Consider the following 22,457-nt stretch of genomic DNA (forward strand, 5'->3'; position numbering starts at 1 on the left):
CACAAAATATCCACCAAAAATCAACATCAAAACAATACTTCAACCACTTTCAATAGAGAATAAAGAATTAAGAAATAAAACAAAGGAAGATCTTTCTCAAAAGCCAAATTCCAAATTCCAAAGTGCACTGGAAACTTTCGCTTTGGAATTCCAAAGTTTTCCAGAGGTATTAACGGGTTGGAATACCCGATTCTGGGTAGATCCTGGGGCAACATGTTGGTTGTGGATAGGTAATTTTGTGTAAACAAACTCTTAGTTTCGGTTAGTTAATGAAAGAACAAGTTTGAGTTTGGAAAATTAAGAGGTGAAAAGGGCGATGAAGTTTTTTTTTCTTAAGTCTTTTTTTATGTGGTCGATTCGTTAGTGAGTGTGGTCAGGTTGTTTAAAAAATAGTCTTAATGAAGATTATGTAATAGTATTATAACACTTGTTGGATGTTGCCCGTCATTCACGCTGAAACTACTGAAAGAATTTTGATGAAATTTGGTATACAGAGAGAGTATGAGCTGACTTGGGTGATAGGATACATTTTATCCCACGGAAACGCGGGCGAAGCCGAAGGTAGTAGGCAATATATCTGAACTGTACGTTGTCCGTCTGCAACTTAGTCACTAGTAACGACAATTTTTTATACATATAACACTATGTATATTCTGATTTTATTACTACTGAGTTGATCTCGTTATTAGACTTTAAAAGAGACTCTGAGTTTGTTTCGGCATTTCTTAGAGTAGTCGATAGCATCTAGCTATTTAAGAGATTGATGTAAAATGTGTAAAAAATGTAAATCACATTGTAACCTATTTGCAAAAATACATATCATTTATATCAACTAAAGCTCTGACTCGTGTGACCTGAGCCGCTGACAGAACTTAGTGCCTCATAAAATCAAAACCTTAACAACAATCTTAAAAATCTAAACAAAACACTCCGTCAATATTTATACAACATCAACATCAAAACATACAAAGGCTAGACTTTCACAAAGTCTAGAATATCTCGAGTGAGCTGTGAAAAATCTATGTTTAATGTACCAAATATCTTGACCGTCTGGCTTTGGCATTGAGAAATAGTTCTGCTGATGCCCTTTGACGCCTCTAGACTACAGTTTATTTATCTTTCTTTGATACACTACTTTATAAAACTTCAAAATCGTTTTCAAAGTAAATGCTCTGCGTATGAAGTGGAGAATGGATTACCTTTTGTGATTTCTTTTGTTTTTAATGCAAATCGATTTCATTCGTTGATAGACGTGTTACTTATTGGATGCATTAAAGTGATTTGATTTGATTTGGATTTTTATAAAGGACCTAATATGTTCCGAATACTCAAACGCTACTCAATTTTAAGACGATCTCAAGACTAATTCTGTCGCTACCAATTCTTTACAAAATGACAGAGATAGTACGATATTTAAGTTCAACTTAAAACTGAGTAATATTTCAGTATTCAGGCGTTAGTCAAGTGGCCATATAAGGTAAGCGTCCACAGGCTCTCATCGTACGCATCGTACGCATTCATGACGTCATCAGTAGGCATCGCATGTAGGCATTGCTGATGATGCGGTCCGTACGATGCGGATCAGTTGACGCAGTTGTATGAGTTTCTATACAAGACAAACTAAAATCCGTTGCGTGCGATGCGTACGATGCGGGCCTGTGTACGCTTACCTTTTTGTGAACTTTGTCAAATGCGCAGTCCTTTAGTCAGCTCTTATGCCACCCGTGGCAAAAGTAGTGATGGACAAATGTATTGACGTTTATGTTAATTGACAAGGAAAATTCTACTCAATCTCTCAGAAAATAAAAACCATAATCATTTGTTTTAATAACAGCGATATAACTTCAACCAATTCCCCTTTTTAAAATAGATAAAATCCAACCAAAAACCATAATTTTATTCGAGCGAACGTGAGGATTTGTGCCTGAATATTGGGATCCTCCTCTCCTCTGTTGAGGCAAGCTCCTAACCCTAAGATTGGGGGATTTCCAACCCGTTTCTATCTGGAAGCATTTGCTTTGTGAGAATTATTATTATAGTAATGTTCTTCGATCGAAGACTGGAGTATTGGTTATAGTATGTAGATGTAGGTTATTATTTCTATTAAGTTGTGGATATAAAATGCATAGTTTGTTCTAACTTGCTGTCCTTGACTTTGTTCGCCTGATTAGAAGAGAAAAGTAATTAGTATCACTTCCCTTTCCATTTGCTAACTACTTAAAACTCCAGACACAAAAATTACTTCATTGGGATTGTAAAATAAAGATATACAAAACTATTAGCGTATTTGTATTTGTTTTTTAAAAACGATGCCCCACATTAGTGTTTTTTCCTGTGTCTTGGGTGCGTTAACATACAATTTCACATGACCCCCAAACCCGGAACAACAATCTGTGGATCACACAAAGAGTTGTTCCGTGCGGGAATCGAACCCACGACACGTTGCAAGTCATCCAGTTGCCCAGCCACCGCGCCAACTGTGTAGTCAGCAGTAGGGTTCCATCCAAAATGCTGGGGTTTGGTTACTATTTATTTGTATAACTTATCCACAACAGTTTAAAAACAAAGTAGACGAAACCGTGGACAAAAACCTAGTCTTAGTATGTAAAATTACTATCAAATGAACCCAAACTAAAGCAACAAACCTCATAATAAACAAATATCTACAACCAAATCATTAAAAAAAATACAAAAAATATTTTACCCCAACATGACGTTATAGTCATAGCCTCCTATAGAACAGGTACCTAAGTCCACCTCATTCCGTATTCCCATCGCTTCTGTATCGAAAGGAATTGTCTCGTCGTCTGTCATCGAAGGAATTTTGTAAAGGAAATATATTTTTGTAAAAACGTTGGTACCTACAAAATTGAACTGACGGTATTTTTATTCGTATGCTAATAGGGATTGGAGGATTTTTTTACTGAATTAGCTTGGAGAGTTTTTGGTTTGTTACTTTTGTACAATTGGATAGTATTCTCGGTCAAAAATAAATTATTACAACTTTTCAATACTTACAATAAAATATTCAAAAAAAAATCACACTCTCATTCATAAATTTGATGAACTACTTAATTTTCGATTCTTTCTAGCCAAACTTCTAGAAGGAACTTTGTTTCCTAAAAATTCGCTTTTCTCCCCAAAAATCTAAGTCCCCTTACATTCAAATGTATCACTTTATATGCTGGCCAAAGTGGATAATAGCTTCTTATACAAAATTTAAAAAAAAAATTTTTCACCAATTGCTAACTCAAAGGTCCTTCCAATAGGCCTACCCCACATCATATCCTAAAGGCTATAGTGTCAACATCCCATGGGAATCAAGTCTAATGATACGGAACATATATCACACACACATATTTGTAATGTATGTATAGTATTTATAAATTTTAATGTATTAGTTTATAGTATTTTATATGGGCCTATGAAGCCTGAAATAAATGAATAAATAAAAATAAATAAATAAAAATAAATATACTAACATATATATATGTTTCAGTATAGATTTCCCAGCACAGCTCTACAGGGACCCATTGTAAATGTCTGCAAACTAAATTGTACAAGATCGTATCAGATTTTTTATATATAGGACATTGAGACCCTTTTTTGTTTGTCTGTCTGTGACATTATTGTTCTGTGGTTCTGTGTAGTAGTTATGAAAATATTGTCTTCGAAAGGGGTAGGTAGAGATGCAGGAATCAGGTTGTCTTTTATTATAACTATTCCGTTTAACTTTGTAACATAATCAGCTTCTGCCAGCGGCTTAGACCTCGTTTTTTGTGGGATAAAAAATCTTATCATCCAAGTTGGCTCATACCCTGTCTGGATACCAAATTTCATCAAAATCCGTTCTGTAGTTTCAGCGTGATTGATGGACGAACATCCAAACAAACAAACTTTCAAATTTATAATATTAGCGTGATAGAGAGTTAGTATGATTGCTGAAAGACCTTTCATTTTATTTCCACGCAGGTACCTTAAAACGAACTGTTATATTTTTACACAAGTATCCATACATATACAATATATAAAATCGCTAGAGGCTGTATCAAGAAACAACCCGACTATACGTACCTACCTACAGGTATTCAGAATTAAATAAATCGAAAGCCATCCCGTACTAACAGACAAGCTCAGATATTCATAGAAACTGTTTGGAATATAGTCGCTACATGTACAGAATATATTAACCCAACAACCTCCACGATTTAAACGAAATTCAACCTTATATCTTGCTGTCAAAGCTGTGTTTCGTTTAGAAGAAAATATACCTAGTTTAGAAAAATCATTTTTAGATTCTGGAGTCTCGATCGATGCTTTGTTCCTATTTCGACGAAATAAATATAATTTGGGAAGAAATTTTACTCTATTGGACAGATACAATAATGAAATACGATTTTTCACCATCTCTACTCTTCCCGTGGGTGTTGTTAGAGCTGACTGTTAAGGAATCACAATACACAGACATCTGGGGGTTTACTCTTGAAACCAATCTTAATGTCACATCACATCACATCAACAGCCTATAAGTGGCCACTGCTAACCAAAGGCCTCTTTTCACACGAAGAAGGTTTGAGCATTAATCACCACGCTTGCTCAATGCGGGTTGGCGATTTCAAACTTGTAACCAGAAATGATAAGCCCAGGTTTCCTCACGATGTTTTCCTTCACCTTTTGTCAGTTGTCTAAATAATCTTAGAAAGCACCTATAACTCGGAATAAGTCACATTGGTACTTGCCGTTGGTAGGTTTCAAACCCGCACTTTTATGCATGAGAAGTGGCTGTTTAAACCTCCGAGCCACTACGACATCTTAATGTCAATGCGATGTGAATCCAATAAAATCTCAATAATTATTCAATATCAAAACTATAATAAGTAGCTGTTAAAATAGCATTCAGAGTACGGAATATAAAGCCAAACTCAATACCATTTAGTTCATTCAATATCCACGCAATACGAATGCAATGGGCGCTAGTGTTGCAACTCAAGAGTACGAAATTTCACAATATCAATGTCGATCGATCGGAATTGGATTCAAGAGTAAGCCCACTGATAGCTGAGCTCACTGAATAAACTTGAACCTTTTAAACTGCAATTTCTAATCCGTCATTTAAACGTGGAGATTTTGAGAAATTCCTCGTTTGAAATGAAGGTCCATAGTTCAGGAAAAGACTGTCACAGTCATTAATCCAAGCTTAATCCACAATAAATTATCAAGTGTTTTTGTTTTTATTTGTGGGCAGAAGACTTGGTATTTTTTTGGGCATCAAAGCTTGCTCTTGCTCTTCTTCCACTTTGCTCGGTAGCTTCTTAAGCACATTTTAAATAAGAGCGCAGTTACATATTTTAAACACTTTTAAGTGCTTATTTTAAATCAGCTACTCTCATCCACTCTGCTCTGCTCCAATTGATTGCACCGTGATGTTTTATAGCCTATAACTTTTTTCAGTAAATGGACTATGCAACACAAAATGAATTATTCAATTCGGACCAGGCGTTCCAGAGATAAGCGCGTTCAAACAGACTCAAATAAATAAATAAACAAACAAACTCTTCAGCTTTATACATATATTAGTGTAGATGTAGATAACATAATCTTCAAAAACAAATTGTAATTTTTCTCAGATCTCTTATCAAAATATCAGTTTACAATGAAAAATTACATCTCTAGAGTACTATAGCGCATTCAGTTTAAAACCTAAATCAAGTCTAGACTCAGATTTCACGTTTGAACCTATGACCTTGGGTATCCCTCACCGGGGGTCACAAGTTCAAATCCTGTTGACGTCAATGTTGTTGTGTTAAGTTTTTAATAGAGAGGATTTTTTTACGAGTCTGATATTTTTGGTTTTGTTTTATTTTGATAGAGTTTGCATAAAAAATTGACAGAAAATGTATGCAGTTTTCTGTAATAGAACTGAAGGGTTATTATGTTGCCGAAATATGAATTAAAGTATGTAAATCTAATGTCAAAATTAAAAAAGATTTGTTTTTCAAGTTGATGCAGTAAAGTCAAATAAAAAAATAAGTTTTTTATGGTATAAGCCAGTAAATGAGCGGACGGATCACCTGATGGTAAGCAGTTACCGAAGCCCATGGATAACCGAAACACCAGAGGAGTTAGGTACAAGTGCGTTGCCGGCCTTTTTGGGGTTAGGAAGTTAAGAGTTGTTGTGCAATCGGGGATTTTGAAGATTGGGAAAGAGTAATTGGGTTTTCGATAGCCTTTGTCACACAACGAAACAGAACGCAAGCGTTATTTCACTTCAATTTTCTGTGAGGCTGTGGTATCATTCCAGTCGAGCCGATCCATTCTTTTCGAAGCATGGCTCTCTCTCACAGACACAGAGCATAAAAGACCACCATAACGGTGGTGATTTAAAGTATATTTTTGACTACAAAAACTATTAACGGAGCTACAATGAATAGTTGGTCCTTCAGGCCAAAGACCTTAGACCAAAAATACCCAAAAATTATACAATTAAACAACAGATTATACACTAACATGTAAATGACATCAAGTTCTGACATTCAAAGTGATTTGCATCAATGTATCAAATTCCCTGGTAATCATATAAACGAGCTGTATAAGATACGTTTTCATTTAAGTGCCAAGCATGAACTCAGGGTAAATGGTCCCGTAGTAATTTTAATTATAGAATTGGTAATTATTTTTGTTTTATATAAGCCGGCAAACGGGTATGCGGATCATTGATAGTAAGCAATATTCTACTTCAGAGACACCGGAGACATAGGCTTTTTAGGGCTTTGGAATAATATCCAGTGTCTTTGTAACTTGCCAAAAACACCCATACATTTTCATATAATTAAATTCCTAACACACAAAAGGTCGGCAACGCACTTGTAACGCCCCTGGTGTTTCGGGTATCTATGGGCGGCGGCGATTGCTTATCATCTACTTGTATCTAGTATCTACTAGTATTTTTTTTATAAGCTACGAACGGATATGCACTCATGGCCCATGGACACCCAAGACACCAGAGGCATAAGCCTTTTAGGGCCTCGGAATATGTCCGATCTTTTTATGACTTGCCAATAACACCCGTGTCTACATTACTGCATAATAGTTCGCAACGAATTCGTGATACATTTGGTGTGGCAAATGTACTAAGGCTACGGTGTCTGCTTACTATAAGAACAGCCGTTTGCTATGTACCAAACAATGATATAGCTTTTAAGAAATACTTGAACCAATTGGCCGCGGATCCCTGAAACCTCGATATGAATGCATCATAGAACTCACGTGCCAAGCTGTGTAATTTATCACTCGCCGCCGGGTTCTGCATACAAATGGTCCAAGAGATAGCTGCGGAATTCTGAAGTGGAGCATATTGTGTTCGTTTCTCATGTTTGATGGTATCATTCTAGATTTTGACGAGTTTCTTTTTGGGTAGACAGATATAGATATCTTTTGGTCGTTTTGTTTAAGACGTTAGGGTTCAAAATCGTTTAACATGTGATGGTGAAAAGTTTAAGATGATGTACATTCATCCTTTAAAATTATTAAATTTCTTTTATTATTATTTAATATAGAATTTCGTAGTATATGAACATCAACTTCCTTACCTGCTTACTAACAACGTCTATCCAACTTCATGGCATTAGGTAATCTCAAAAAAAAACTTTTCTTGAAAAGAGTAACGATGGAGTTTCTTGTTCGTTGTTCTTCATTCGAAGCTACACTTTGGAACGAGAACCTAGCTTCCCTCACAGACAGACTGACGGACAATTCAATTTGACTTTTCGAAAGTGTCTAATTAAGGATTAATCGAAATAAAACTCTGACTTTGACTTTAGCACCAAAAACCATGAAGTTACGAAACCAACACAATATCATCGGATGTGACATTCGCACTCAAAACCACTAGACCAAAATCAATTCTCTATCCACTAGCTTCAGATCTCATGCTGTGAAAGATTTATCTGTCAGAAATGCCAGGTCCATTTGAAAAGTGGATCCGGAAATATTTTAATCCGACATTCTGTACGGTTGGTTATTTCATTTGGACTGATTCGGTTCAGAGAATAAATTCATTTTATTTTAAAACGTCTGGAGAACGGATCGAATTGTCACGTTGTGGGTTTTGCCGTTCAGTTTTTCATATATGGGTTTTGGAAAATGGCAATGGGTTGTTAGTGATACGAATGAGGGAGATTAAAGAAATAATTGATGCATTGGTTGCATGCGAATGGTGATATTTATGACATATTTTATAATATCTCTGTGACTGCCTTGTTGGTCGAGTGGTCGTGTGACTGCCGGATAAGAAAGGGTTCGATTCATGGGTCGAGTGAAGACTACTGGGCTTTTTTAGTTTTTTAGAAAATTTCAAAAAAATTAAATTAGCCCCTGTCAAACGTGAACTGATGGCAAACCCCTTTTATGCAGAGGAAGCTCACATCATAGTCTAGCAGTAGACTACCATGGGCTGATATGATGCGATTTATTCCCTGATATTAAAAGCCTAATTTCAGTTTGTTGGTTGAACCTAACCATTTACGATCTATAATTATATCTGTCAGTTCAAGCCTTTAATAACGTTAACACCAAACCCTTACCCGGAAATCAAACCCACCACCTCTATAATTCAGAAATCAAGCCTAACCCAGAAACAAAATAATCAATACTGCTTTACATTCAGAGTCGCTACCCAAACAATAAATAAATGTGGCTCGGGAATCGAATCCGGTACCGACTAGCGTTTTAAACGTTTGTGGTTATACCTGAACAGGATTTGAATACAAACGATAGGAACTGAGGTCTTGCACTTTTGTAGGATTTTGTTTAAGATTTTTCTCTTGTGGAGTGATTTTGTGTAGGTTTAGTGAGTATTGAAAGAAAAGTTGGCTTTACCACAGTGAATGGAAGCTTAAAAGGATCACAAACGGCTGCTGTAAGTTTAATTCACTGGTGGAAATTGCTGAACAGTTTTGGATTTTAAATAGAAGCACATAAGATTAATTTTAAATGGAAATCAATCTGAAAATGGATATCTTCTAGGCAAAAAGCTTAGTTTTATACTAACAACATAATAAAATGTCTAGATACTAGTACGTATTGCGTTCAGATGGCCTTGTAGTTTATGTTGAAGTTCTATTTGTAAACGCAAACTATTATGTCATTTGAGTTTGACATTTCTGTACAAACGTCACTTTATAATGTTGTCTCTTTCTTCTGTGTTCTGCCCGCAACTAGAAAATACTTGTATTTACTTTTATCGTATTAAATCCCTGGTCATTCTATATAGTCGTTTGTTTTCTGCCCATAACTCATCAGTTTAGTGTACATTGAATGAACATCATCAGTCGCGAATGACCACGAGTTGAAATCCAAGTGAAACTATTCACTTTTCTCGGAGCTGCAGACTGCCTAACAGCAGGAGTAGAAACGGGGTGGTTTTTAATCAGTAGGAGTCTGACACTCCCTCTCGTCTCGCCCAAGGCGGGAGAAGTCATTGCATGATTTTCACCCTTCAAAAATATATATACATAGGTATATTACTTTTAAGCAAAAACTACAGAATCGATTTGGATGAAATTTGGAACAGAGATGGATTATACAATGTGATAGGCGTGGGACTTCTAACCCGTTAAGTCTGAGTACTACATCTAATTTTCTGGGTTAGGAATAATATCGGGTTGTTGGGGAATCGGGGATTGAGAAGATTGGGGAGTGGGATAGTTGGGCCTCCGGTATCCTCAAACACAACGCAAGCGTTATTTCGCGTCGGTTTTCGGTGAGACCGTGGTATCACCCCGGTTGAGCCGACCCATTCGTGTCGCAGCATGGCTCTCCCACATTTAAGCACAAACATTTTTCCACATTTCTCTGTTCCCAATTTCGATGAAATTTTGGAACAGAGATGGTTTATATAAGTATATAGTCTGAAACAACACACAGGCTACTTAAACCCTGGTAGCTTACACAAAACCGACATGGATCTAACGTACATACAAGTAATCACAGCAACCATATCAAAAGGGCCATTAGTACATAAATACAACCGCGATCCTATTTACCTGTGCAGATTGAAAACCGCAACAAATCTATCCGGTCCGTACCGGTCAAAACCACCTGAATCGGCCCGGAAACGTTTTGATTTAATACCTACGACCGACCACAAATCTAAACTGAAAGCTTCAATTTCAACCTAATTTAGCTTCAGGAACTGAATTAGATTAATTTATGGCGTAGTTTAATTTATATTTTACGTATAGAATTTGGGAAATTGGCTAATTTTTGGATGGGTTTATTAAGTTCTGGTTGGTGGTTTCGTTTTTATTTTAATTTGATTTGAATTGGTGGTACTTTTATTAATTGAGTAGTAATTGGGCTTTGATTGATTCAGTTTGGTCAAAGTATTGTTCGATTATCCGGCTGTTGTTGATAGCATGTAAACTAGGTACTAACAAAACTATTGGAATAAAGTGTTCTTTAAGATCACTATCGTCTAACTTTTGATCTAATCAAGTGCTTACTCATAAATGAGAACACTTCTGCAATCTTTATAGCTAAGATAGCTATTAATTCCCTTTTTTACGGGGGAAAATCATCCAATGACTTCTTCCGCCTAGGCTGAGGCTAGAGGGAGTATGAGATTCTTACTGACTAAAAACCACCCCGTTCTTACTCCTGCTGTTCAAGCCGGAGCCACAGTAAACCCGCATCGGTCGGTAGAATCAGCCCTAATGAGCCCCATCTATGGTGGTTTCCTTATTACTTCCATAAGTAGATATTTATCAATCAGCACCAAAACTTAATTAATCGTCACATTACATATCAAAACACGATTTCTATCGTAATTCATAACTCACTATCTTCACAAAATCAACTCAAAATGATCTTTAAGTCTTTGACTGCCAATACAAAACTGTTGAAGGCAAATCCTCCGCTAACGTCGGTCACCGGTGACCACCACAGCGTTCAATGTGTTAACCTTGAAAATAGAAACTGAATTCTAAAATAACAACAATCGTGACTTACCATTGAGCTCCCTCAAATCATCTCCTCGACTCTTCCTGAAGTACCACACGACCTTCGGCTGTGGTTTCCCCTCCTTCACGGTACAGCTGATGTTCACCTTGGCCCTCTCCAGCAGTGGACCGTAGATCGCTGAGTCTGCCAGCACCTTGCCGTCACCAGTCATCACTTCCACTGATTTTGGTTTTACTGTGGACAAAGAGAGCAGATTATCAGTTTTGAGAGCATCTGATATGAAGACAGGTAATGTGATACGTTCTTTATGAAAATACTTTTATGTATTTGAATGCATTCTGGATAATTTGTGATGAGGTTTTCAAGTCAAAATTGTGGCAAATAAAATGGCGTTTTTAAACTTCTGTCTGATGAGAAAAATATTAACCTTAAAAATAAAAGTATTTTTGCTAGAAGTAGCAAAGGTTGTTTTATTTATATTGCAATTGATTAGTGATAGTTTCTTCAATTATATAAAAACTTGACTCTACATTATAGTAAAATATGTGAAAAACCAACAAAATATCTGCAATTTTTGCAATGCTAAAATTGCTACACTAGTTTTTGCATGAAAGAACATTTCTTGTACAAAAAAAAAATGAAAAAATAATCTAATACAAGTGACAAATAATAACACGACTGGGGAAATGTGAGTGCATAATGGTATCTCCGGTTTTCCCTATGGGAATAACAGGTTGAAGTTTACATCGTGATAATGTGAAAGACAGACGTGACAAATTTCCTATGCTCTGCACATCGAGCCCGTGCTAAGAGCTTTATACTTTGTTGAGCATTTCCTTATAAAAATGTGAAGAAACTCAACATGGTTGCTTATGGTAAAATTGTAGATATTTTATGATAGGATTCTATGAAGGAATTTGTTTTATTGATCGAGTTTCACATTCCATTGATAGCTTTGTAGGTTGAGTGGTCGCAAGTGCGACTGCCGGACTGAGGTCTCGGATTTGATTTCCGGGTCGGGCATAGTATTACTGGTTTTTTTTTGTTTTTCGAAAATTTCTCAGTAGTAGCACGGAGTCTGGAATTTTGCCCAGTATATGGCAATAGACGTTCAAAAGTACCTGTACGGTCTATTTGTAATAAATAATTTTGATTTTGACTTTGACATTAACGGACATCTGCGGTAATGGTGATGAAATAATGATTTAGAAAGCCAAAGGCTGAGCCCGCAAATATATGACCAATGTAAAACACAATAAAACAGTATGTCAATAGCCTCATTTTACTTGTTTTTTGTTCTCAAATAACATACATAACAGACATAACATTAAGTTCTCGATTCTATTTCACAGCAACAACATGAATTCTCCCTTAAAAATACCTACTATACCCACTCCCAAAAATATCCAAACACAAAATAACATTCCAAAAGTTATTGCAAACAATTTAGACCCACATTTTCCAGACCTATCCCCATCCAACATCACATAAAGAAAACAAAAACATTTCAAATAGGTGTAATAAAGAAAACATAATTATAACGCACATTCTTATTTCATGTGAAGGTCCAAAATAGGCCTGCGTACGAAATAGGCCTGCTTACGAAATAGGCCTGTGTATGGAATAGAAACAAAATGGTCGTTAATTTGAGCCCAAGGGTCCGAAGTAATAGCCTTTTCAAACATATGTAGGCAATTTATCACTTAATACGGAAAATAATCGTGGTTACCATTGTGGAATAATGAATTGACGGGTTGTGGCGCCATCTAGTGGGCGGTTTGTGAAGTAATGTGTGTTATGTGTTAATTTAAGTGCTTTGTCAAGGGTTTGCTTAAGCGATTTTGGAATTGTACATGGTGTTTGGTAATGGGCGTACCCATAGTCAATGAGATTCGTGTTACTTACTGCTGGACTTATATTAAGAGAGTTAGCTATTATGTACACATTTGACAGGGGGATTAGAGATCGCATCTGCGATGTAATCTTAGAAAGATAAGCTTTATCAGAGAGCTATGTAGACTAACTTCTAAGAAAGCAATTGCAGTCTGACAGCACGGTTGGCGTGGTGGCTGGGCAACCGGCTGCGGCGCAAAGTATAGCGACTTCGATTCATGCACGAACTTTTTGTGTGATTTACAAATTGTTGTTTCAGGTCTGGGTGTGATGTGTATGTGAACTTGTATGTTTGTAAACGCACCCACGACACAGGAGAAAATCCTTGTATAGCAAAAAAGTATAGTCCTAACATTAGAACTTAAGACGGGATACTTAGCATGTTTATTTATGTTTTAAAGTCTTAATTTCAGTGTTAGTGACAATGTCAGTTTAAAAAAAGTATAGTAACGTCTCACAACATCCACGACAAGGACACCGTTGGTCATCACAGGCTTCACATATCATTACACAGCTACTTTATTTCAATACATATCATACAGAACATTCCCACACATACACACACATAAATTAAAATACACAAAAGCATTACGTAAAGCTCTGATTGTGCTACATGCCTGCATGTACCATTGTGCCTGTAAGTAGGTAAGGCCTGCTTCATTAGTGCACCTTTGTTTCCGAACCAGGTCAATACGTTAATATTGAAAATTTCTGCTCTCGTATCGTATCGTGTGCTGATATTATTTTATGAGTTAAATATGGTAATGCTGTTATTATTTTTCGTTGTGCTATTGTTTTTTTTTTCATGTGAAAGTCATATCGCCAACCTGAATTAAGCAAACGTGGTGATTATTGTTCTATGAGGCCTTTGGTCAGCAGTGGCCACTTAAAGGCTGATGATGTTATGTGTGACTTAAAAATCGTGCTGTGCCACGAACAAGCCGTTTAAACCTGACACTTCGAACGCACTAATCTCCGGGATAACTATTTCGATTTGAATAATTCTTTTTGTGTTTGATAGTGTATTTATTAAGGAGGGCTATAGGGTAAAAAATATTACGCTATGACCTACAGGAGTCGGGCAGTGGGTGATAAATTATATAAATACGAAAGTAACTCACGCCTCTGTCTCTTCTTTACGTCTAAATCATTGTATCCATTTGAATAATTAGGTTTGTGTAGGATAGTCCAATCTTTGAAAAATGTTAAAGGTATTACGCTACTGCTAGTAGAAGTCGACCAAAAAAGGTGAGACTAGGCTTTATAACACTAAGCTACGGCTAATAGGAACCGAACAGAGCGGGTGAAACCGCGCGGAAGTAGCTAGTGACATTATGAATGGCATTTATCTAACAAATACTAAAGTAATAGAAATGCGAACCCACTCGTAAACGATTGAAATTACCACACACATTTGCCTATCTATCTATAAGTTAAGCCAATCTCCACATTGAAATGTAATTATTGTATGAAACATAGCAAGCCGGCCACAACTATTTCAATTACAACACACACAAACATTTTGACAAATTGAACGTCAAAATCAAAATCAAAATACCTAAATGTAAAACAGATATCGTTAATGAATTTCTCAAAACAGAATTGCATTTCATTTCAATCGATTATTCACAATAACAGTTTGAGCATTTAATTTGTGTTCTAATACTATTTCCAATTAATTTCGTATTGCAAACTGCGGTCGAAATGGTATGGGTATCCCAGGATCGTCTGACGTTAGTTATTTTCTCATACAAATTATATATAACTAGATTCTGCTAGCGGATTTGCCTGCGTTCCCGTGGCATAAAGAGTAGCCTATGTTCAGACCATAATCTACCTCTATTCCAAACCTATGTGTTATTTCAGATCATAATCTACCGCTGTACCATACATGCAGATCCCTTCAGACGTTTCGACGAGCTTGGGTAAGAAACATAAACACAAACACACAAAATTTCCCATTTATATAATATTAGTAAGATTGAGTACGTTGAAGCTGTGTGATGATAGTTGGGTAGAATACATTAGGTGAGGAGAAAGAGTATCTAAATAGTTTATCAGTTAGATAATTATAAAATATTAGACACGTATTTTTTTATTCCGTCTCGAGCATGTCATAGGATAGGACCAATAGAGAACTAACCTAAACAAATTTAAAGAGACCGAGAAGCAGCGTCGAAAAAAACGGAGCTGCGGACTACCTAGCCGGCTCCGGCTCGAAAAGCAAGAGTGGGAACGAGGAGGTTTTAGTCAGTAAGAGTCTGACACTCCCTGTTGCCTCGCCCAAGGTGGGAGAAGTCATTGGATAATTTTCTCCCCTTAAAAAAAGCGTCAGAAAAAGAAAAACTGCAAAATACGTGCATACTTGTTTAGTAATAGTATGACTAGTTTTCATTAACTGACACAAAATTAAAGTTTTTTAAACAAGCTAGTTCAGTGTTTAGTATCTCAAGTTAAATTCTTAAGTTCTCTGTATCATTTCTAATTAATTTAAAACAGAACGACTTTTAATTAACTTTGTGCAACCGATGCTTATCTATCGTCTAGTGCTGGGAAAATGTCGATACATTGTTATCGATGAAGTTCGCTGCCGAGGTGCGGTTATCGATAATTTGGTTGCACCTCGATGTCCTTTCGAGTCGCGTGAAGTTTGTTAAAATGAAATGTTGGAATGATAAAGTTGTTTGCAGTTTTGCGAGAAGATTGCGAACGGTGATAATTGTGTTTTGGCAAGTATTTGAACGTTTTCTGTGTTAAATAGTACTGAAATTACTGGTTTGATTCTCTGTTTTTCATATGGAACAGGTTTAATTTGTGTTTAAAGTGGTTTCAACAAATTATTGGATGTGATGTCAGTATTTTGTGGAAAATGCTTTATAATATAATTAAATGGTGGAAAATATCAATTTAAAACAGGTTTTACAATGTTCTCGTTTATGAAAATAATTAAATTAATTATGCTTTCTGTTTATATCCACACACAAGTGTTGTCTGGTATTTTATGAATAAAATAAAATAACCAAAATATGACTGAGGTTTGATAGATAGATCCTTTCTTGTACATCATATATTCAGAAACGGATCACACTTATATATAATTATCATTATTCTTATCGCTTTTGGTTTGTATAGTGAATTGGACGAAATTATAAATTAATTTTCAATTCAGAGATATTTGATCTTTATAAAAAACCCAATATGATAAGGTTTGTACGTGCAAACCCAGTTATACTTTGCCCAACCCGGGAATCGAACCCAGACCTGTGTCGCAGTCGCACTTGCGACCACTCGACCAACGAAGCAGTCCATGTCGAAGGTTTGTATGTTTATGTACAAAAACTAATTATAATCTAAGTCCATTTATTAAACAGAACATACAAAACACTACCTACTTATTCAGCCTCCATTATATTACTGCCTTGTCATCAAACACTCACAAGGTTATAGTGTTACGTCATCGACACGTTCTATCGATACTTCTCAATCACAGCACTATTAATTACTATCAGGCTTCAAAGACTAATAGGGTAGTGAAAGACTGGCTCGCTTCTTTTTCTTACTTATTTTTATTTGTTGCGGCAACCGTTTGTGTCTCGTTAATTATATCAATAACCTTTTATTGGGAGACGCCATTTTTATTTTTTATTTTTATTAGAGATCGCTTTTTAAAGGAGATGGGTGTTCGTTTAATGGCTGTCTGTCTAGAGTTGTAATGTTTTGAATTGTGGGGTTGATGTTTAATGTTTTTGTAAGAGAGTTAAATGAAATAAAGTAAGTGATTTGTTTTTAGGTTTAAAGGTGTTAACATTATGTAATGTTATATTATTAATATTAAACAGGTTATGGATTGGATATGTAAGATTAAATGTAATTATAATTAATTGTATAATGTGGTGAAAGAAAAGATGTTTTTTTTTTAAATGAAAGCCCTCTTTCATTTTCATTACCTTTTTTTGAAGTACCTAGTAAATAATTAGTAAGTCCTACCTAGGTAATATCCCTACAAGCATACATACAGGTCAAACAGTGAGCGCTTAACATTAGCGGTTAATAAATCGAGAACAACATTTATTTCTCGTTTATAAATAATGTTTTTTATGAGCTTGAATCTGATGAATATAACATGTTTTCCCGTTATTATATTATAACGACATACTCCTCATTAAGAATTTCGATTTTCCTCTTCCTAAACGGATTTTGGAGAAGAAAAACTTACAGGGAAAAAATTACTTATCACAAATTTTTGTTTTCGTAGAAAATATATTATCATCAATCATGAAAACAGAATTATTACTTTTTAATTTCCTACTTTTTTCTGGTTATGTTATACAAGCTATGTGAGCATGAGAGTCTATAGTGATAATTATAATGTAACCAGTTTTTGTCAGTAAGAGTCTGACACTCCCTCTCGTATCGCCCAAGGCGGGGAAGTCATTAGATACTAATTTTCCCCTCTTAAAAATCAACAGTAACCAAAACTTCAATATCCATTCATCGACATCTCTAATTGATTTTGTCTGGATTTTAAAAGAGACTATGACCTCTTAGTTTGTTTCGGCATTTCTTCTCAGACTAGTCGGATAGGAAATGCCGGCCTCATCTAGCTATTTGAAATATTGACGTGTAAAAGTGTTATTTTATAATGGTCTATTTACAGAAATAAATATCATTTATCATTTAATACATAATAGTAATTTGTTCAACGCGAGATTTGAACCCTAAATCCTTGCATGGCATCCACACATGGGACCACGCTACTATAAAACAATTAAAAAAAATATAGCGAAAACAGAAGAAAAAATTATTCACAAATTTTCAAACTTCGATATTTACTATCTAGGTTTATAATATACCTTACTTTTTATAGTTGGCGGGCAAACCTTCAAATGGCGCCTATCTTTTTAGGTTAAAATGTACCAAAAGTCAACAGTCAAGAAAGTAATAATACTTTAAAAAATAATAATATCTCCTATTATGTTCCTCCAGCCTGCCCTTGTCACGGTGTTAATAAAATAAACACGTCACATTTGACAGGTATTGCGACGACGCCATGACAGTTTGGGAATTAGCGCGGGAAATTTGACAAACACGCCATATTTGATAGATGTTCTTATTATATTTTGTTGTGTGTTCTCATATTTATTTCACTGAAATATACATGCAACGTCACGCCTTTTATCCACGAAGGAGTAGGCAGAGGTGCACATTATGGCACGTCATGCCGCTTTACAATGTACACCCACTTTTCACCATTTGTGTTATAAGTCATGTAATAGGGGGTGAGCCTATTGCCATATACTGGGCACAATTCCAGATTCCATGCTGTTACTGAGAAATTATCTGACTTCACTGAAATAGTGATTTAGTATTAATGTGGTATTCGAAACCTACCGGCGAAAAGTACCAATGTGACTTTTTCCGAGTTATACGTACTTTCTAAGATTATTTAGACACCACTGACAAACGGTGAAGTAAAACATCGTGAGGAATCCTGGGCTTATAATTTCTAATTATAAGTTTGAAATCACCAACCCGTATTGAGCAAGGCATTCGGTCAGCAGTAGCCACTTATAGGCAGTTTATATGTAGTAGTATGCTGGGGGTATAATAATTATAACTTATTTTCTTACTACGAGAGTGGCAAACGAAACTATTGAATTAGGGTTTTATAGAGTTCATAATATGAAGTCTAGAAACACCTATTTTGAAATAGGTATTGTATTCTCTTGGAACGTAACTTGTAAGAAAATCAGAACACACTTTAATTAAAAAAGTCTTAAACATACTATTGTAAAAAACTTTATTACATTTTAAACTTTATTACAAAATAGTTAGATTTAATTATCAAAGAAATGTATTGCTTATGATACACAGGCTATATTAGCAATAACCAAAATTCCCGGTAACTATTGATTGCCTACCTTAAATTAATTAAATCAAGTCGATTATTATTAATTACTTGTTAACACTATCGCTATAAACGTGTCAGGCCCTCGTCACAACTTGTCGGACTCAAGGCCAATATAACTGGGACCAATGTTGGTTACCAATATTGGTTAGTTTGACTGTTCTACTTTGAATGGGGTCTTTGTTATGTTTCGAAGTAAGTTTAAGTGTTAATAGTGACTGCAAGTGGTAAACAGTAGGTTACAACAAAACCATTTTCCCGCACTAGGATTTTCTCCTTGAGAACTTCTATGGACGCCCTCCGCCCCAACTAGGGCACATAGGACATTAAGTCAAGTAAGTCAGGATTCTCCTGGGGGTCTCCTGTGTCATGGGTGCGTTTACATATGTAGAAGTTCACATGCACATGACACCCAGACCCGAAACAACAATTTGTGGATCACACAAAGAGCTGCTCCATGTTGCATGGCAGCCAGTTGCCCAGCTATCGTGCCAACAGTCCAGTCATTAGTACTTGATCTAAGCATGTTTTTACTCGAAAAGCTATGCACCAAACTAAGATTCTCCTGTGTCGTAGGTGCGTTTACAAACATACAAGTTCACATGCACATGACACCCAGACTAGGAACAATAATTTGTGGATCACACATACACATGACACTCACACTCAGAACAACAATTTGTGTATCACACAAAGAGTTGTTTGGTAGGTACCTAGCCACAGCACCAACTGTGCAGTTATAACTTTTGACTCTTGAAAGTCTGTATAGTGGCATATATAATTAATATATATATATATATATATATATAAATATAAACAAAAGGATGATGACTAATTTAATGTCTGTTTTTTAAATTAGTTTAGATAATTATTAGTTTAGATTAAGTGTGAGAGAGCCATGCTTCGGCTCGAATGGGCCGGCTCAACGGGAGTCATACCACAGAAAACTGACGTGAAACAACGTTTGCGTTGTGTTTCGTTGTGTGAGTGAGGTTACCGGAGGTTCAATCACCGCTCTTTCTAATCTTCCCAATCCCCGATTTCCTTATAACTTAATTCAAAAGGCCGGCAACGCACTTGTAACGCCTCTGGTGTTACTGGTGTCCGTGGGCGGTGGCGATTGTTTACCATCAGGTGATCCGACTGCTCGTTTACCGGCTTATACCATAAAAATATACAATATTGGGTAAGTATTTTCCTTTTGTTACGGAATCAAATACTTTCGACGGTATATTGATTTGAAACATCGTGTGACGTCACGCAGAACATTTTCTACTGACCGGTGACGTAACGACCTCCCACTCCTAAACTTAAATCGTTTGAAGTATTGATTGTTTATACAACAAAATTAAAAGAAAAAATAGCTTTTATAAGTCTGCGTTTAATATATCGACCAGATTGGCGATATATTAAAGAATGACCAAATTAAAAGTACCCTTAACCGACGAGCATGCGTAAAAAGACTGATGACTGTTGATGAAGCGAAAGAGGTGTGTAAGATACGTAGCAATTGGTGGCATTTTCTCCGCCTCCTCCCATGGGAGACAGGCGTGAAGTTATGTATGTATGTAAGTAGAAAATAAATACATGTCTTAAGTTTTTATCATCCTTATTGTATTGTTATAACTTTCGTGAGATATACTAAATTAATTATTAGTTATCGGCTTACTCACGTAATTGTTTGACGAGGAACTCGACTAGTTTCAAGCCATGCTAGAGGCTCATATTCATGAGTAGCATTCCGCGACACGACGCGACGATTGTCACGCTGCTACAGTAGCAACCGTCGTGTGTCGCGGCTTGAAACTAGTCGAGTTTCTCGTCAAACAATTACGTGAGTAAGCCGATAACATAATAATTAATCCTTATTGTTTTTGAACTCGAGCTCTTCAACAACTATCCTAATAAAATATATTATAAGTACCTGACCTCGTGCCACAACTAAGTTTCAAAATAAATATACTCATGACTTATTCACATTCACTTACGAAGAAATTCTTTTTATTAATAGTTTTTGCTTTTATAACTCTTTTCCTTATTGCTAATGTAATACGAGATATTTTTGCCTGATTTCTATAAATAAAAGTAATCTTAAATCAAATCAAAGGTCATCTTGGATTAAAGACCTCGATAGTATTATTGTACCTTTTGCATTTAAGTTCTTAATACTAAGTGTGGGAGAGCCATGCTTCGGCACGAATGGGCAGGCTCGACCGGAGTGATACCACGGCCTCACAGAAAATCGTCGTGAAACAACGCTTGCGTTGTGTGAGTGAGGTTACTGAAGGTCCAATTACCAACCTTCTCAATCTTCCGAATCCGATTCCCCAACAACCCTTAAATTCCTAACCCCCAAAAGGCTGGCAACACACTTGTAACGCCTCTGGTGTTTCAAGTGTCCGTAAGCGATGACGATTGCTTACCATCAGGTGATCCGTCTGCTCGTTACCGGCTTATACCATAAAAAAGTAATACAACGTCTTTGAATATTAACTGACGAAAACTTGATCTTTTATATAATTGTTTTCATGAGATAATTTTATTGTAAAACAGTTTCTTTTTCCACCACACCTTCTCAAAACCATTAAAAAATCATAAACGCTTACCAAAATAGCCGCAAATTAAACTAGTCTTACGTAAATAAATCATCATACAACGAAAACACCTCGCCGCCATGACAGTGAAATTGGCGGGAAAACTGACAGCGTTGACATCTGTCAGTTAGTGAGCGTTTATGAGGGGAGCGATTATTCGACGGTATGTTTAATTGTTATTTTGTCCAATTGTTCGTGACGGGTTTGTGAAGCTAGTTTTGATTTTAGTGATTTTGAATGGTTGTGTTGGAATGATTGCGTTGTGTGGTTTCATGTTTAATCAATATGTCAGTTTGAGTAAAATGCTTCCGTTATTTTGTGATTGGTAGACAACGTGTAACGTGTAACTAAAATTAATGGGTTTGCAAAGCTGAAGACATTTGGTATGTTTGTTACTTTGGGGGAGAATTAATACAAGATTTCTTGATAAATTCACATATTCATTCAAAATGTATTGTAGCAGGTTTTAGGTTGCTTTTCCACCAAAGATGTAGCTAAGCTATGAAGATGTAATAGCTAAGCTGTGAAACTATGTGATCGTTTCTATTGATACTAAACTATGTAGCTGTGCGAAGAAGATGCGTAGCTCGAGTATACTATGTATCGATCATCTATACCTTATAAAAGCCATATCTTAGTTAAACCCCTCTCCACCAGTGCTATGCTAAATGTAACAATGAATATGATTGGTGTAAGCCAAACGCATCCACAGCATCGTAGCATTGCACATCTCTCGGAAAATCACCTTTAATCAATTTTACAATAGATTATATTGGTCATGAATATTTAAAAGTTTATTTTTATCAAACCGAATAACACGAAAAAGCCGATTGATGTTAAAATATGGTTTACATCAATTCATGGCAAAAACTGTTGTAATATTCATTGGGATTGGCAATTCGTAAACTGTGCGGCAGACTGTACACCAACTCTCTCATTTATATTCTCAAGTTGTACAGTAAATCACTCAAGTTTCGATATTCGTATAAGTTTTGGAAATATTTCGAGTTTACGATAAAATTTCAACTTTTGTCAAGTTTTGAAGTGAGTTATAGTGGTTGGATGCACGTCGAAAACAGGAGGAGTGCGTTACGATTGAGTTT

The 22,457-nt window shown here is 35.9% G+C and overlaps 1 protein-coding gene across 10 annotated transcripts in view; it reads right to left on the reverse strand.

The window, feature by feature from the left end:
• The window catches only part of LOC118276751 (hemicentin-2), a 476,616-nt gene that overhangs the window by 74,437 nt on the left and 379,722 nt on the right, over nucleotides 1–22,457 (reverse strand). For all 10 annotated transcript variants that reach the window (XM_050699980.1, XM_050699976.1, XM_050699979.1 and 7 more), the window contains one exon: nucleotides 11,008–11,193. In XM_050699980.1, the coding sequence (XP_050555937.1) occupies nucleotides 11,008–11,193 (186 nt within the window). The remainder of the gene's footprint in view (nucleotides 1–11,007; nucleotides 11,194–22,457) is intronic.

Source organism: Spodoptera frugiperda, chromosome 17 (genome assembly GCF_023101765.2).
Source record: "Spodoptera frugiperda isolate SF20-4 chromosome 17, AGI-APGP_CSIRO_Sfru_2.0, whole genome shotgun sequence".
NCBI lineage: Eukaryota > Metazoa > Arthropoda > Insecta > Lepidoptera > Noctuidae > Spodoptera > Spodoptera frugiperda.